This window comes from Nyctibius grandis, chromosome 30 (assembly GCF_013368605.1).
Source record: "Nyctibius grandis isolate bNycGra1 chromosome 30, bNycGra1.pri, whole genome shotgun sequence".
Lineage (NCBI taxonomy): Eukaryota > Metazoa > Chordata > Aves > Nyctibiiformes > Nyctibiidae > Nyctibius > Nyctibius grandis.
The window spans coordinates 2,563,279-2,581,822 of NC_090687.1; the positions used below are offsets into that span (position 1 = coordinate 2,563,279).

Sequence of the window (18,544 nt, forward strand, 5' to 3'; positions counted from 1 at the left end):
AACAAAGTTAAAGAACACAGGTAGTTTTACCTTAAATTCTTTGCCATTGAGGTAAAAACTTTTTTCCTTTTCCCACCAAATTTCTACAGTATCTTTGAACCCTTGGAAGTTGTCACACTTATTTCATCCTCCAGATTAAATAAATTCGTCGTCCTTTATGAAGTAAAAATGTCACTTGAAGTACATTTAGACGAATCAATAAAAAGGTTGCAAAGAAGTTTTAGTAAATTTAGCAATAGCCAAGCCCAAGAGGCCATCCCTCCTTTCTGCTCTGTCAGCTGAGGGATTTCTTGCTTCCTAACAACGTTTATGTAAGAGCGGCATGTTGAGCAGCACTCACGATGAAATATTGATGAGCCGAGTCATTAGCTGGGATTGGAGAGACAGCTATGCAAAAACAAAGCAATTATTACTATTGATTGGAATTTTTTATTACAGATTGTTTTGCTATTTGTCAGGAAATACAAATTTCTTCAAAATAATAATAAAAACACATTTTACAGCCTGGTTACTGCACAGTGATATCTTTACAAAGGAAATGGAAAAAAATACGGGTTTTGGTTCCAGTAACTGTGTGGCCACATATTTTCTGTTACTCTTCAAAAAAAGGGTGTATTTTACTGAATAGTGCTGTCTTCAGAGCAGAAGGGGCTCGCTGCTGGGTAGGAAGCACTGTTGGGTGTCTGCTTTGCGAGCAGCCAGCTGGGAAAGGCTCACCTGGAAAAGAGTAAATGGGGTTCAGGGCAGCAGGAGCCCCAGCAGGGCCGGGGGCTGCAGGCAGGGACCGGAAAGGGGCCGAGCGACGGGGAGAAGGTGGCGGGACCGAGTGCTTGGGCCCATCACCTGCGAGCAAGGGTGAGGGCTGGGGAGAGGAGGGAAGAGGCTGAAGGAAGCGCAGAGAGAAGCCCCACGAAGGAGGGAGAAGATACGGGCCGTCTGGGAGGAAGAGATAATAAACCGAGGGAGCGGTGCGGGCGAGACAGCGTCAGCTACGAACAGGCGAAGAAAGAGGAGAGGAGAAAAATAACCCCGCGCGTTTCCAGCTGGCCGCGGGGCCGCGGCACGGTGACCTGCCCGCCGTAGCGCCTGTGGTTCGCGCATGGCAAACGCCAGCGGTGCCAGCGGCGGCGCGTCCCGCCCCCCCCGCGCGACCGCGGCCCTCAGGGACCCGCCGGGAGGGAGGGACCCCCCGCACGGCGACAGGCCGGGCCGCGGAGAGCGCGGGGGGGACACCCCGAGGGAGCCGCCCGGCCCCGGTTACCCCGCGCCGTCCCGTCGCTGCCTCGCGGCGGGACCGGCCGCCCCCGGCCCGTCCGTGAGGGAAGGGGCGCCCGGGGCGCTGCGTGCGCGTGCCCGCGGGTGTGTGTGAGGGGGCCCCGCCCGCGCCCCTCGGGCCGGGAAGCGCGCGGGCGGGGTGCGCGCTCCCGCCGCGGCGCCGCGCCCCATTGGCCGGCGGGGACGCGCACCCGCAGCCCCCCCCGCCCCCCCGCCGAACCCTCCCCACCAGGAAGATGGTGGCGGCGGTGGCCGCCCGCGCCTGAGCGCGCCCCCGCCGCGCCGCTCCCCTCCGCTCCCCTCCCACGGCGGGCGGGCCGGCCCCCGCCAGGGCACGGAGCTCCCCGCGGCGGCGCGGCACCACCCCGCCGGGAGGGGGGACGGGACGAGCCCCGCCGGGCCCCGCGGCAGGCGAGGAGGAGGAGGCGGCCGAGCCCCGCGCCGAGGGGCGCCGCAGGGACACTCGCTCTCTGGCCCGGGCGCTGCCTGGGGCGCCAGGAAAGCGCGGGGCGGCTGAGGGCGCAAGGCCCCGGCGGCGGGGAAGGGCCGCGCAGGCCGGCGGAGGGGCGGCCGCCGGTGCCGTCCCGGCTGGGCGGGCGAGGGAGGGAGGGAGGCGGCGCGGCGGGAGCCGGCCCCTTGGCGGCGGCCGCGAGGGGAGCGCTGCCCGGCGGGCGCGGGGAGGAAGCCGCGGCCAGCTGCAGCCGACATGGAGGAGCGGTCCCCTCCCGGCGGGGGCCCGGCGTCCCCCCCGCGGGACTGAGCGAGCGGCCCGCCCGCCCCGCGCCTCGGCAGGGCTGCGGGAGCGAGGCCAGTGGCGGGCGGCAGCCCCGGCCCTGCCCGGCCGGCGGAGCCGTGCGAGGCGAGGGGGAATATGCGGGGCTGCCCGCGCCCCAGCGCGCCGTGTGCCGAGCCCGGCCAGCGGCGGAGCGCCGCGGCGCTGCCCGGCCGCCCCTCCGCGCAGGCGGCGGTGGCAGGAGACTAGAGGCGGCTCTCCGAGGAGCCCGGTGGCTTTCGCAGCCCGAGAGACCCAACTCCTGAGCGGGCTCTTCGGGAGGAATTGACAACATGGCTTCCCCACCGCACCAGCAGCTGCTGCATCACCACAGCACCGAGGTGAGCTGCGACTCCAGCGGGGACAGCAACAGCGTGACGGTGAAAATCAACCCCAAGCAGCACCAGGGCTGCTCCTCTGCCAAGCACTGCAAGTACAGCATCTCCTCCAGCTGCAGCTCGGGGGAGTCGGGGGGCACCCGGCGAGCCGGGGGAGGTGGCGGCAGCGGCCCCGGCCTCCGCCGGCAGAAGAAGCTGCCGCAGCTCTTCGAGAGGGCCTCTTCCAAGTGGTGGAACCCCAAGTTCGACTCCAACAACCTGGAGGAGGCATGCATGGAGAGGTGCTTCCCGCAGACCCAGCGCAGGTTTCGCTATGCCCTCTTCTACATCGGCGTGGCCTGCCTTCTCTGGGGCATCTACTTCGGCATCCACATGAGAGAAAAACAGATTGTTTTCATGGTGCCGGCTCTGTGCTTCCTCTTGGTATGTGTAGCGTTTTTTGTGTTCACTTTCACTAAGACTTACGCCCGCCATTACGTATGGACTTCGCTGATACTCACCCTCCTGGTTTTTGCTTTGACTCTTGCTCCGCAGTTCCAGGCTCTGAAACCTATCTCAGGAAGTGGTGACATGTCCAATCGGACTCCCCCGGCAGATCCCACAGACACTTGTCTTTCTCAAGTAGGCAGTTTTTCTATGTGTATTGAAGTGCTCTTGTTGCTTTACACGGTGATGCACTTACCCTTGTATTTAAGCTTGTTCCTGGGACTGTCGTACTCGGTCCTCTTCGAGACCTTCGGTTATCACTTCCGCGATGAGAACTGTTTTACACCTCTCGGAGCCGGTGCGGTGTACTGGGAGCTCTTGAGTAAAGCCTTCCTGCACATCTGCATCCACGCCATCGGTATTCATTTATTTATCATGTCCGAAGTCAGGTCGAGAAGCACATTCCTGAAAGTGGGGCAATCCATCATGCATGGAAAAGACTTGGAAGTGGAAAAAGCCCTGAAAGAGAGGATGATTCATTCTGTTATGCCAAGAATAATAGCCGATGACTTAATGAAGCAGGGGGACGACGAAAGTGAAAACTCCGTCAAACGTCATTCCACCTCAAGCCCCAAGAACAGGAAGAAGAAGCCCTCCATACAGAAAACCCCCATCATATTCCGTCCTTTTAAAATGCAGCAGATAGAGCAAGTGAGCATTTTGTTCGCAGATATCGTTGGCTTCACGAAAATGAGCGCCAATAAATCTGCCCACGCTCTGGTGGGACTCCTGAACGACCTCTTTGGGCGTTTCGACCGTCTGTGCGAGGACACTAAATGCGAGAAGATAAGCACTTTGGGAGACTGTTACTACTGCGTCGCTGGCTGCCCAGAGCCCCGGGCAGACCACGCTTACTGCTGCATCGAGATGGGCTTAGGTATGATTAAAGCCATCGAGCAGTTTTGCCAAGAGAAAAAAGAAATGGTGAACATGAGAGTCGGTGTTCACACCGGGACAGTCCTGTGTGGCATTTTGGGAATGAGGAGATTCAAGTTTGATGTGTGGTCCAATGATGTCAATTTGGCCAATCTGATGGAGCAGCTCGGGGTGGCTGGAAAAGTCCATATTTCGGAAGCTACTGCGAAATATTTGGATGATCGTTATGAAATGGAGGATGGAAAGGTGACGGAGCGAGTCGGTCAGAGCGTGGTAGCTGACCAGTTAAAAGGTACGTGCCTTTATTTTGTGCTTATTTATTTTTTTATTTTGTGTTTATTTTTTACTTTGATGAGGGAATATATTTTCCCTAGTGCATGTTTTGTGCTTGTTGACTTGCAAATTGAACGCATTTTGCGTTTCACTCCATGTGCTGGTGATCAGAAACACCATGGAAATTACAGAATAAAAGATGCCACGGAGATAAGTGTGAAAGATCTTCTGGGGTACTCAAAATGTACTTAGATTTCAAAACTCCTTAGTGCTCCTGGTGAGAGTATCGCGTCATAGAGAGGAGAAGGTTAATGTGTTTGCTGTCTGCAAGAGGTTTTTGTTTTGTGTGTCATCCTTTAATGCAGTAAGTAAACTTGTTAATTGACTTCATGTGCCATACATAGAGCATATGTGTTTTGCAAAATTATGTATATCTGTGAAAAGGTTTTTTTGGCATTGGGAGAGTTGGGACTGCGAAGGCATTTGGGAAAAATGACAGCTGGATTCACAGAAAGAAATGAGCACTGTAGATTTGGCAGTTTGATATAGCACGTTGCTGCAGTTCGAAGTTAGGCTGGAAAAAGTTACTCAGGTGGTTGAGGGAGCTGGCAGAGGCTCTTGGTTCTGCAGCGCTGAGGATTTGGGGATGAAACTGCAAATTTGCCGTTCGGAAAAGAAACTGAGGGATCCTTCGGTTCCCCGTATGCCTTGGCTGAGGGTCCCGTTTTCATTTTGCTAGAGAGTATTCGTTTTGAAACGAAACCCTCGGCTGCTTTCTAGCAGCGCTTAGGAGCGCGTGCAGGAGGATTGTACGTGCTGAGGGTTTAATTGTCTCTTCAGTAAAAGCTGTGTCTCTAGTGCTGTGCCTTTGTCTGGCCGAGGTTGTATGGTTGTCTGCAGTGCTTGTAGCCCAAGGTGGGGAGCAGACAAATCAAAACGTGAGTGGAATATGTTGAAAACCCTTTTATGTTATATGAGTTTATTAATTCTGTTTATAAATGCACCCATTTTTTAAAAAGTAAGCGTGGAAAACAAGAGTGGCAGGAACTGAAGGAGTCGTAGGACAGCGTTGTGATGGAGGAAGGAGATATTTGCTGCAACAAATACAAAACGAGGCCAGGATGGTTGTGGAAAGGTCAGTGAGTAAGGACGGGGGGGAGAGTGTTGCAAAACAGTGGTGGAAGCGGCAGCGGCAGGCCGGTCGCCTGTGGCAGGTGCTTATTTTGATGTGACACAAATACTTATTTTTGGTGAGCTGGCTGTCCGCATGCGTGTGGCAGCGGGGCTGAAAGGAGGGCAGGAAGAGTATCGGCAGTGACATTGGTGGCTGGGAGCCATGGAACTGAAGCAAATGCGTGTCCCTGGGCTTTGGTTTGCTGTTTGGCTCCTAAAAATACAAATTCAGTTAATTTCTTTGAAAACTGTTGACGCTGATGTGTTTCAGTGCTTTCAAGAAAAAAGGATCGGACATAGTCTCTGCGTTACTCTAAGCTGAATCTTGCTGTTCTGGTGAAAATAAGCTGAATAGGTTGTAGAGAAACAACCTGGCGATATTTCCCCCTTCCATATACCTTTAGAGCCAGATGCAGTGTGAAGGCCGTGTTCTAGAAAGAAACAAAATTAAGTATTTTTGCTAAATTTCTAACTATACTCAGTATCATTAATCACAAAATGACATGAACTTACTTGTGGAAACTGATGGCGCTGCTCTTAAGTATTTTTATTTATTTGTTTTTATTTTTTAGGAGATCACAAGAGCACTGTGTAGAGCAGTTGTACCCCATGCCAGGAGAGGTTTTTTCATGGTCTTTCTCAGACTTCTGTTCTGTCCTTGGTTACATTTCTTGCCAGAGAGCACAGGCTGCTGTGTCTCGTCAGTGCAGTGGTTCGGATTTTGCAGCTTTGAATGCCTTTCACGGGTCCTGCTTTAGCCAGGGTGCTACAGATGAACAAATCGAAATGCAGTCTGGCTAAGATGAAGTATGCTTTGTGGACTGACATTTTAATGGTCTCTTCTTACCCTGAAACCTGGCTATGAAAGCAACTGGAGCATGTGGTAAGAATTACTTTAACGAGGAATATGGGTTGGGCTGGTTTTTGTCCCCTTTCCCTTCTGTATTTTGTTGTGGAACTGTAATTAGCTTCCATTTCTGATCAATATCTTATATAAATCAGAGTCTGTGTGTACTTTTAAACCACGTCCCTTTCCCACCCATGCCCAGGCCCTCAGGGGCACATGGTGAGTGCTGTGGAGTTGCCCGTTTTTTCCTGTTTCCTCAGTACTTTGTTCCGCAGTCAGGTTACTTGGCTGTCAGGTAAATGGCATCGGGGAGGGGGGGGGAAGGCAATGATAAAAGCAGCCTAACAGCAATGCCACAGGCTGGCGTCTAGAGCCTGCTGCAGGGGAGGGTTTTGTTAAGGAGCAGCTCTGAGATTTAAGAGAGTAAACTGAGATTTCACCTCTTAATGAATTGTCCTCTGCCAAGCACCTGCTCGGTTTTGTGGACGGAGGTGCTGTTAGGAAGCTTTGCTTTGCTGTTTTCCCTGAGAATTCGTTGATAGCAGCGATAGAGAAGAGGAAGCTCGTTGTGGTTGTTTAATTATGTCATGCGTCGTACTCTTTTCAAGTATGAAAGTGCTGCGGAGATAACAGACAGAAGCTTTGTTTCCCCACCGCTACTTCATTTCTCAGCTTCCTTTCAACCTTTGGTATCTTAATGATATCCTATTTTTTATGTTGTATGTCTAGTATATTATCTCTTAATTGTCTGAGGTGCCGCAGTAGTAGCTATCTTCCCAAGGCTGAGTCAACATGGTCAAGTAAACTCTTTAGAGGGCAAAGTGGGAGGTGCCGAGGGCTCGGTGTCCACGTTACGCACGTTTTGGGACTTCTACCTAAGACTGGTTCTGGACTGGGTCTTTGAACAGAAGTACCTCTGTGGTCAGAGCACACCAAGCGTGCTCCTGGAGCGAGCCTCGTGGCTCGGTTCACCAGAAGGAATCCAGGTACAACCCCGCAGCGTGCGCCAGAGCAGGGTACGTAGGAGTGAGCTGGGCAAACGGCTTCAAAGCCCTGCTCCCCGTTCCGTTTGGAATGCTGATGTAGATGTACACCGACCTGTCCTAGTACTGCTCCTTTTTTCTTTGGAATAGATGAGACGGAACAAAATTTTTCTTTCCTCGTGCTGTTTTGTGGTTCATGGAAATTTTTTAGGATGGAAATATCTTTTCTTCCTCCTTTGATGCTTCCTCGGCTCCTTATTGCAAGAAGTAGGGCCCTGGTATGTTCCCTCCTGTTTCTGACTTCTGGATGAAGTAGCTGGTGTGTAAAACCAACAGAGAGAGCGAGCCGTTGGGTGACCTTACAATGCTTTTGCCTGTTTCTGACTGCTGTTTGTTTCAAGATTGCTTAGGCCGTGTGTTTTCACAGCACCTGATCCCCTCAGATGTGAGGGGAGCACAGGAGAGCAATGTTGCGGTGATTTTTTGAGGTCCACAGATAAACCCTAGACATCAGTTCATTTATACCTTCCGTGATGATTTTTCCATACAATTTGAGACAATTCACTTTTTCTGTTTTCTTGCTGAGCTGCCTAGCAAATTTATTGAAGACCATGAGATACTGAGAGTCACATAATACACGTTAATGTGTCCCTTCTGAACTCAGTGGAGTCAGAGGTCTCTTCTCAGGATATAAAAAGTTCTGCTTATGGAAATATTTTTGTTTTGCTCTGTTATTCTTGGTTGTTTGCATTTTTCTCTCTGGTTACTTAGGAGGTCACAATATTGCTATTTGCCAGCCAGCCAGCAACTCTTCCAGAAATACCAGGGTCACCGGCATCTCTTTTTGAGTGCTCAAAATACGTAAGCATGTTGGGGCAGGAGTGCTTTCTCTGTGTTTATAGAGCATAGCACAGCGCAACCATGATTTCATTTGGGGCGTTTGTGTGTATTCTGGTACTCTAGTAAGAGTCGTTGTTAAAGTTCCCCTTTAAAAAAAAATTCCCGAACGTTCTGCAGCAAGGCATCTCCTTAAAGCCTCCTCAAGGAATGGCTTTATCGCTGAATTTCTGCTAGAAGCCCTTGAAGATACAGACAGGTTTTCTCTGTGATGTGCTGTTTGCTTCATCGTGGAAAAAATGTAAGTGGATCTTGTGCACTGTCACCTGGCTAACAAAGCAAGCCGTCGATGGCTTCAGAGGGAAGGTCAGCTTCCACAGTGCTTGCTGGGGGAAAATCCGCCAGTTCACCTGTGGCAATGGAAATATGGAAACCTTTTAGCATAATTGAAGGCTATTATTTCCCCATAAATAGCCTCGCTCTTTGCGTGGTAGCCACCTGTAACCGATGGGGTGCTTTTCCCTTGGCAGACCGTGGGATGCTGCTCTGCCCGGTGACTTGATACTCTGCTGCTGCTTCAGGTTTGGGTTACAGGGAACACGGTGCGGGTGTTCCTGAGAGATAAAAGTCTCGGATAAGGTTATGAAGAGATAAGTCATGGAATTTTTCTTCTCTTCCTCCCCTCTGCGGCTGATTTGGGGGACACCCTGACTACCCCCTGACAGCAGCGAAGTCTTCCCCGCCTGCCCCGTCTTTCTGTCTTTTACCAGACCTGTGCGCAGAGGACCCGTAGCTGTCTTGTGCTTCTGGAAGTTCACAGGTAGATGAAAGATAAGATGGAAGTTTTCCTTAGCTTTTCGAGCCCAGCCTGCTGGGCTTAGCCTAAATCTAGAAGGCTTGTGCTTGTGCCAGCAGGACAGCTCTGCAGAGCTCTGCGCAGATTCAGCTTTGCTCTGTGGCTGGCCAAGAGCAGCTTTAGTCTCTAACTGGTGAGTGGTTTTGGGGTGAGCACAGGAGGTTCGGGCGCTTGTCTTGTGTCTTGCCAGCTGCTGTGCAGCTCTGCCCGTTCACCCTCATCGTGTTCAAGAAATGTAAATCTTTAGGTACTGGCTTTTTATAGTTATTGAACTCGTTTGTGCCAGACACTGTAATTCTGGATTTCATGTTTCTGATCCTAATCTGACGATCAAGCAACAATTGGTAGATAGAACAAATGCCTTTTTTTTAAAAAAAAAAAGTGTTAATGAAGTAAGCATGTGTATGTATTTCCACTTCCCCACAAAACAAAATTTTGAGTGCTGAGACAGAAAATTTTAGTGACTAGTCAGTTTATCAATTTTACATAATCTGACCTATTAACTGTTGTTATTGAGGTAGTGGTTCATGATCTGATTTTCAAGTGTGAGGCTGAAAATAAAATATCACACAGGTTGACTTCACTCCTGTATTTAAAAAATGAAAAGTATTCGGTGACAGATAAAGAAAAATAATTAGAGGTAATTTGCATGAAGGCATATTGCCAGGAAGAAGTGAATTCTACACTGATTTAACGTTTTGACGTGACCTGTAATTTTACTGTGTAATAGCAGAAAGAAAAGGAGTAAATAGTGAATGTGGTTGCTCAACCTGGTTCTTGTCAAGTTTTCACACGGTGGAGGTGTGTTTCGTAGCTATAAACAAAAGAACGAACTTTGGAGGGAAACCTAGTGATTATTGAGATTTCCAAATATTGTACATGATGCAATAACAACTTTTTCTGGAAGTAAACCTAGGTATTTGTGCATTAGTACTGATCAGCTTTACTGCCAGGTGGGTCTTGTGACCTCTGCGGGAAGGATTTCTCCTCATTTTGAGGGAGATTTGTTGAGTTACTCTTGGTTTTATTTGTGCAAGACCAAGTGGAAAAATACCTCAATTAAAAAATATTCACACTTAAGCTGTTTTTATTATTGAAGGGAAAATTGGATGTTGGCTTTTGAGGCTTTGAGTTTTGACAACATGCTTAAGGGCTTATTTGACTGTGCACAGTGAAAAAGAATTTATAAGGATGGTTAGTATCTGTGTAAGATCCTCCACTTTGTACGGGATGGAGGTGGGCTCTAACCATATACTTTGTTTAACAGCGTGGGCTCCAGTTTCAAGGTGTTGTGTGTCCTGACACTAACTAAGAAGTAAGTCAGTGCAGTCCTGACAGTCTTACAGGTTGTGAAGTGTTGCAGCTCTGCCTGCTTGAGCCCTGTGTAAGCTCTGTAGAGTGAAGTAACAGTTGCAATAGACCTTAAGACATTTACATCCTACAAGAGCTGAAGTGAGCATGGCAGGAGTGGAGCTTTGCTCTAGACCAGGAGAAGGATCAGCGCTGAAATCCGAGGTCCTGTGATGTTGGAGGGACGCCATGGCTGCTTCTGCATTCGATGGTCATCATCTGCAGAGTCTTTCGCTTCTGGTTCTCTCTTTGGTTACCCAAAATGTAGGTGCTGCGGTGTAAACAGGTATCCTGCAAATAACAAATCTGAGCTCTCTTCTTCCTTCCTTCCGTTTACATCAGTCAATCTTCAGAGGTAGGTGAGGTACTATTTAAATGCAAGAGAACTTCTTTAAAGAAAAGCTTTGATGCAGTGGCTTTTAGGGGGAACAGATTGATGGAAAAGACAAAACAAAGTCAAAGACACGTAGTTTTTATTCATCTTCTGTCCTGAGGAGGATGCATGATTTGAACGGGTTGTTTAAAACTTTATGCAGTTATTTCACAATATGTGCTTCACTTTTCCTTCTGGCAGGCAAGGTACATAAGAATTTACATTCACCACTTTAAAACAATGCAGTTTCATTGGATTTCAAGTTGCTGTAGGTTGTCCTGGAATATTACTAAAATTAGTAAATTAAAATGATTTTCTACCATCTACAGCTTGTGTGTAAGCTCGCTCTCTGTTGATCCTGAATCACAAGCTCACTCCGTCCATCCTGGCTCTGTAAGGAGAGACAGCCATTCCTCTTTCCGTTACAGCTGACACTTGAAAATTCTCTGCTATTTTTAGATGATTTTCAATCTCATTTCTGTCCTTTGAAAAGAAAGGAAAAAAAAATTCCTAGCCTTCAAATTTTTAACTTCCAGTGGGAGCTGCTATTGCGAAGAAGCCAGCTAGTCAGTCGAGTCTCATTAACACATTTTAACAGGTTCTGGTGTGTAAGTTTGCATTATTGCGACTGCTGTTTCATCGGTGTGTAGGAAATCGTTGGAACTCGGTTTAAAACAAAGCCATGCAGGTTTTGAAAGTGTAGCTGCTTGCTCCTGGGTAATAATTTGTGAATATATAAAGTAGCAGTGGGAAGAGAAGTGTAGGCTGGAGATTGTACCGTGGTGGTACAGCTTTTCCTTCACCCAACCATCGTGTTGGGGCACTGGTACTGTCTTAGGCAGTAGGACAGATCTGCTGGTTAGGCTTATCCTGCTAGGCACTTGTCGGTATTGGACTGTACCAGAAATCTCTACTGCCCTTCCAAGCCAAGTTTTTTTTCCTCAAATGAATAGTCTCTTTCAAATTTTTTTCCCCCCAATGTTTTAACCTAGAGCAATAGGCCTACTACATATATGGCTTTAGGGACAGGTATTTTTCGTGGTTCTGAAGTTACTTTGTGAAGGAACAAAACGTTCTAGGTACATTTCTTCAGCTAGCATCCCTCAGACTCAAATGCCCCTTATAATTGCCTGAAAACTTTGGGGGTTTGTATCTGCTACAGTAACTTAATGTGGGAATTCTTAGCAAACCACATAAATAACAATAATTATGTTACAAGTCTTTATTTCACTGATAGCACTTACTGTTCCTCTTGTTCACTTCTAAAGCTGTTGTCTTCGACTTAATTTGATAAATTTAGAAATCACGTTGTTATCATCAAATAGCATTACTTATAAAATCTCCAAAATCGCAGCAGTGCAGAGGAACTAGTGGAATAAAATCCACTAGCTCGCTAATGGAGCTTTCCTTCTGTCTGCTGCTTAATGTATGCAGAAATATGCAAACAAGGGAGAATGTCTTTTGCTGTATGTGTAAACATCTTGAATATCTACTAGTCAGAGAGCAATTTGCTTTCCTTTTGCTTTTTTTTTTTTTTTCCCCCTTCAGCTGTCAGCTGAACTGAACTCAAATTGACTTGTGTGGATGTCATCGTGGGCTGGAAGGTTCCCGCTGGCCACGTGATTCCTTAAACCAGAGGTTCTCCCATTGCACGGGGAGGAGAGCAGCCACATGGAAAGAGAGCCAAAAAGCATCCAAATCCAGCTGTCTGTGAAGCCTTAGTTTCCTTCCACTCTTGTTAGGTTATAGGCCTTAACAGAAAAATTCCTTTTTTTCCTCCTGAGAAGAGAGGGAGGAGGAGAAAGTGGAAAGCAAAGCTAATCAATAATCAATAACAACAATATTAACAACTGTTCATAGGTTTTAAGAGCCAAAATGGTGGTGGTTTGGTTGACTGTGCTTTAACTGCACAATGAGTGAAAAAAGGTCTATAATGGAAATCAAACATGCTATTAAATAGTGATTCAGCCTACAGGAAATATAGGAAAACTTCTGCTTCTGATACTGGATGCTTAATCCTTTACATTCGTTAGCTAAACAAGGATATTTGAGTCAGAAATGGAATCTTGTTATTTTTTAAATGTGCAGCTTTGATGTTTGACTTAGGTGCGTCTGCCTAATATACGGAATGGAAGTTAATTATTTTTTGCTTTACAGGGTATTACATTAGGTACGCTATTTTCAGAAGACCTCCCTGGTAAGCTTGTGCGTAGCTGTTCCCAGTAGTCCTTGGAATCAGATTCTTGCGTTAAGTCTTGTTTAATGGACATGTGAAGTCTGTCCTGGAAGGTACGAAGTGTCTTTAACCTCTGACCGACTTGGACGAAAGTACAGCAGATAAATCTTTTGGAAATGCTCAGGGCTTGACAGGCCCGGTGTTACAGACAGGATGTCATGAGGAAATGTTCCTGTAAGGGCATTATTTGCAAAGAGGCCAGGTACAACATCAGCTCCAAATTTCCTTTGTTTAGACAGCGTGATGCTTGGGAAGAGCTGTCTGTGTTTCTAGAAGGTCTGCGTTTGGACTGTGCTGAGAGAAGAAATGGCCACAGGCTCCCAGAGGAAAGAGGGAGACTTTGCAGTGTTGCACATGCCCGCAGTGAAATCACACCAGCAGATAACCAGACTTTGCTCCAAGGCTTCTCTAACCTTTCCCACCTATATCCAGTTTTTAAAACTTGGCTCTGATTTGTTAACAATATGTAGGAAAGCAAAAGGATTTTACTTGTTTTGCTCTGTCCGACTCCCTGGTTGGGACTGACCTTGCTACTAAGGCACAGGTTGTGAAAGAGGTTCTATCTTGTACGTACATATAAGTTACTAATGAGACAATATGAATAATATTTAATGTTTTACTTGCTGCCTGGCAATGTGTCATCAGCTAGAAGCAGAGAGCATTCTTAAAAATACCACGTGAGGATGAGAAAATTTATTCTAAGTTGTTTCATAATCCCAATAAACCATTTAAGAGGAACACACACACCCCACGCCTCACCCCAGGTTCTGGAATCCATAATGATCAGTAACTGGATTTTTCTGCTGAGGATGTTAAAATAACATGTATGTTTTAGGTTATGAAACATTGCTGCTGCTGGAATTTGCTGTGGATACAGCGGTAAACAAAAGGTCTGCTAGTCTTCGCTGAAGTCACGTTTTCTTACCTGTGTCGGATGCTTTAATTTGGTATTTGACGACAGTTTTCCACAAATAAGTCCAAAAATCTTAATTATGTAAAGCTGTTACTTGCTTTTTATACATATATATATGTGTATATATAGCATTTCAGTCAATATGTGCATCCTTAGGATGTTTCTCACGTGAAAATCCTCTGCGTTGTCTTTGCAGTCTGTTATTCCTGAATAATCAGATGCTTGAATCATGTTTAATCAGCTTGGCAAGTGCTCAGTTCTTGCAGCACAGATGACTAGGTGTTCATCGAGTGGGTGCCATTTCCAAATAGAAGTTTTACTTAGGTGCCTATATTGAATAGGGAGCATCGTAAAACCTACCTGTTGGTGACTGAAGGTGGGAGCCGTGTCTAAGAGAGGTTTTTGGGGTGCACTTGTCTTTAGCCATGGTTGTTTCGGCACAACGTGGGATCTGCCTGGCTCTGCAGGAGAGCGGCTCTGGAAAGGGAAGGTGGTTGGTGCTGTAGTGGAGGTGTGTTTGAACACGATCTGCATGCTCGTGGTAACTGAGCCTGCGACCTCTTGCTTTGTCTGATGTAGGGGATGGAAAAAAAAAAAAGGAGATAAAGGATGGCATTTGTTTTAAACGTACAGATGGAGGCTACCGAGAGGAAGGTGCTGGTTTCTGAGCCCTGGGGAAGCACTGGGGTGACCGTTGTGCTTTGTCGCTTGCCCCTGCTCGGAGGTAGAGACAGTTTGGTGATGGCTGTTTGCTCTGCAGGCGTTGGTAATGATTTTGTGTCTGTAGTCAGGTACTGCAAGTGATACAGAAGACATTTTTGTTCAGGCACAGAGTTTTCTAAGTGTTATAAAAAAAAAATGCGTGCGCGATGTGGCTATATTTAACATGTAGGACATCTGTTAAGCATTTAATTCTTTCCAAGATTTCAGGAACTGACAAAGTTGGAAATTGTCTTGAAAATTTAAATTAAGATTATTTTTTTTTTCCAAATTAGAATATTTGCGTGCTAGGCTTCCACACTTACCAGTGCTTCATTAAGTAGTGTATTTGATTAAACACTTAGATAAACTGCATTACATATGTATTTGGGGACTTAGATTAGGGTTTGACTTGTATGAGCCTAATATCAGCCATAGATGAGGGTGCAGCCAGTACGGTCATAAATGTGTGTGAGTTGTTCTGGTGCTGCTGTAACGGAGAAGGCTTTGTGGTGTTAGGTTGTGCTGACAGTGCGTTATTTGTCCGACCCGTTTGGAGTAAAGGATTTGTTAATTCTTGCAGTGCTTAGTAAGCGCAGGAGTTGGACCGTGCCCCACCAATGTTTTGAGCAGCTTTTTAGACACTAAATCGTCCTAATTCGAGTGGCACTCTTTGTTAAATTGTTTGCATTTCAAAGAAGAGCCAGTTGTTTTTAATAGCAGAATTGTCAATTTGTGGAAATAACTTGATTGTGCGTGTGTATTAAATGCGATCTTCGGGACGTTACGGTATCACAACAGTCTGCATGGGGGAAATACATAATAATTCAGGAACTGCAGTTACTATACCTTGAGTATGTCTATAGTTTATCTAAATAAGACAGCTTTAAATGTAGCAAATGACTTTCACAAATATAAGCAAAGCAAAATGGTGTTCTGAAAGTCCTTGCTGCTGTATTTAGGTGATTCAGTACAAAATGAACACAAAGTACAAGAGTTCCAGCTATAAACACAGCCCTGGGGATCGGAAGGAGGAGGGCTGGGAGTATTTATAAGAGTTTTTATTGCCCTTTCAATGCATATGTAAAATTACAACTCAGCTGCAATGACTATTAGAAGATGATCTTGTGGAAAATTAACCAGTAAAGTGTAGCTGATATTAGCTGGTCATTGACAGGGTTCATCCTTTGATCTGTATTTATAGGATGAGGCACTCCTCAGCCAAAAAGTGGTATTGAATTAATTAAGAAGGCTGTGCTGCTACCTGGGCTTTTCAGCTGAGGAGGAGGCGGCGGTGCCGAGCCCCCTCGCGCCCAGCCAAGGCAGAGAACAGCGAGCCCCAACCCGATAACTGATTCCAGATGTGCTGCCCCGCTCCCCGCCACGGAGGGGCCGTGCGTTACCCAAGCGGGGAAAGAGGGGGAAGGCAGCTTGAATTCAGCATTGGGCCGTAATCTGGCAAAACCAGCGAGGATCCCATCCCTGCACCTGGGCTGGTAACGGCTCAGTTAGAGCCTTGTAGGATAATGAAATAGTTTTCATTTTTTGAGCGTAGTTAGCTTTTTTTTTTTCATTATGTGACTTTGCCATGTCTCGTAAATTGAAGAAAACTCTCTTCCAAATGCCTTTGTTTCAAGAAAGCTTAAAATAAATGTCTGGATTTATATACATTTGGATATTTTTATACTAATATTTAGTGAACCATAACAAATGGAGGATGAAACTTTACTCTCTAGTATTTACAGGGGATAAAAATCTGCCACCTAGGCACAGTACCCAAACTGGAGAGATCACCGAGTATTTGATAACTAGCATGGTTTATATGTCTGTTACTCGTCCATGGGTACTGTGGTAAGAGTGAGCCAAGTGCTTGGTTTGAAAACTGTCTAGAGCCCCTATCTTTAGTTTCTTAATGAATAAACTCATCTGTGGCTGTGTAGCCCATTCCTGAAAAAACATTGTCTAGATGTTTGTCTGGCTGAATGTATTATTTTTCTGACGTGCCCATTCAATAACCTGCCAGAGGAGGTAAGTCATCCCTAATCGAACTCCAGCCATAGCTGTTGTCAGGTGTCTCGGTGTTTTGTGGTGTTCCTGCTTGCTCTAACAAAGCTTCTGGAATAGTTTACTTCAGTTTCCTGTTCTGTGAAGTTTAACTATTGCTAATGTAAGGGGTTTTTTAGGTGAAGCTTACCAGACACATCCTGAAAATGTGACGATGAAGCATTGGCTTGCAGTAACTGAGATTTTGACCGTACATTCTACTATGTGACTCCTAAAACCAGGTTTAAATCCCTAGCAGTCATACGTGTATTCACTTCTACAGCGTGTTTGTGGTAGAATGAGCGACGTGGAGTGCTGATATGTGCCGAGGTCAGGTAATGAGCTCATTTATTGACTAGAAGCTGTGCTAATGCTTTGTTGACAGCAGTTCCCAAAACGCTGTATTTGAGGTTTGTCCAGAAATCCAGGTGCTTGCTGCTGTAGCTGAGTTAAATAGATTAAATAATGAGTAGTTAAAATTAGTAGTACTGTTCCATGGGGCACAGGGTGTATTGCTTGATAATTCTGTGTTGGACACAGTTTGTCTGCAAAGACTCTTTTTCTGCCGAGATGGGAATATTTTCTCATATCCCATCACAGTCCCGCGTTTTCTACCCATAGCGTTTTTCCCCCCATGTTGAAGTAAAGAGGAATATAGGGGAGAATTGTATAAATAATTCGAGGTCTTAAAAAGGTAAATCTGTGTCCAGATATTAGAATGAGAAGAGATAAGGGGATGTGGCAATACCAGGTGTCATTGTTTCAAAAACAGCACGAAGAATTGCAGGTTCAGCCCAGCAGCATTTGAAATCTCTTTACGGATACGGGTAGGTGCAGTATTTGTAAGGAGAAATGTCCACGTTATGGCCTCAGTACGTTCTCAGCGTGCAGTTCTGCTCTCCTGTGCTTGGGGGGCAGGTACTCATTTTCCCAGTTGCTCGTCTGCATCTTTTTGTTTGGTTTTCAGTTCCTGTACTCGTGTTATGCCTCAAGACTTAGAGAGAAGTTGTCATGAACATTTTTCAGTAGGGTTTTTTTTCCTCTTTAATACAAAACAGATAATGATTTATCTTTCTTACTGCGTTACGGTAGTTCTAGGAGAGAGAGGATTTTTAAGTGACATTTATTTGGGAGGAAGGAAGTGATTCTTTCATGGTCTAAAGTTTTCTGATGCTGCCTAGCGTTTGGGGTGATTCCTGCTGTTTCCTGAAACAGAATTTAGCTTTTTGGTTGTTGGGAGATGGAAAAAGTATATTGCAGCAGCAACAGTATATCCAAGATGGTTTTTATTGTTCCCTTTTAATAAGCTCTCCCAAAAGTAATTTCCAAGAGCTTTAAAACATGGAGGAGCCTCTTCTTGTCCCATGTGTAGAAGAATTGATTGATTCCGTAAATGTATCCAGGTAATGTTTGGCTATTTTGAATACAGACACTACTTAACATGATTGTTTATGTGAATACTACTTCTGATGTGAACATGTCTCCATGTGTTTGGTTTTGAAGTATCAGTATACATTGTACAAAAAAAATTACATATTTTTAGTTGCAGTTTTATCAGCCAGGACAGCAGAGACGAGTGTATAATAATTCATGAAAATCTGAAAGGCAAGCACTAATGCGAATGTTTACAGCACAGTCAGTAGATTGTTGAGTTCCCTCATGTTTGCCTTTAGAATATACAGTTATGAGATTTGGAGCTTTAATTACTTGATTTTTAAACATATTGCGTTTTTTTTAAATTTTAAATATAAAAAAAAATTTCAACTAAGAAGTTAGTTGGGGAAAAAAGATGTTTTAAAAGAACCTGACGTGAGACTAAGGTTAATGGCTGATTTTTGGTCCAGCGGGAGATGATTAGCTCCCATGGTCTTCTGAGCACGGGGATGATGGTGCTTCTCTATTTTGTGAGCTCGGTCGCTGGGGTCTCTCTGTGAGGGTTAGTTCTTCTTCTTGGATGCTCCTTTACATTCTTGACTGCAGATTTTAGGGGCCACAGAGGAGGGGAATTTTCTCAGTGAAGCACAAGCTACTACCCATGATAACTTGTGCACTTCTAAAGAAAGACTGTTTTTGCTGGTAGATCATTCTCCCTCCCTCTCAAAAACCCTGACAGCTGTTTTAAGAAGTTATTTTCAGGCTGGAACGTGAAACTTGGAAGAGACTCAGACTCCTTCATAAACAAACCGAGCAGTTCCCCCCCCATTAAAAATGACT

The 18,544-nt window shown here is 46.0% G+C and overlaps 1 protein-coding gene across 6 annotated transcripts in view; it reads left to right on the forward strand.

The window, feature by feature from the left end:
- Positions 1-2,178: 2,178 nt before the first annotated feature.
- The window catches only part of ADCY9 (adenylate cyclase 9), a 94,007-nt gene continuing 77,641 nt past the window's right edge, over positions 2,179-18,544 (forward strand). For all 6 annotated transcript variants that reach the window (XR_011049837.1, XR_011049838.1, XR_011049839.1 and 3 more), the window contains exon 1: positions 2,179-4,039. Coding sequence is in view for 2 of the 6 variants with exons in the window: in XM_068420066.1 (XP_068276167.1) it covers positions 2,341-4,039 (1,699 nt within the window). In the remaining 4 variants the exon portion in view is untranslated. The remainder of the gene's footprint in view (positions 4,040-18,544) is intronic.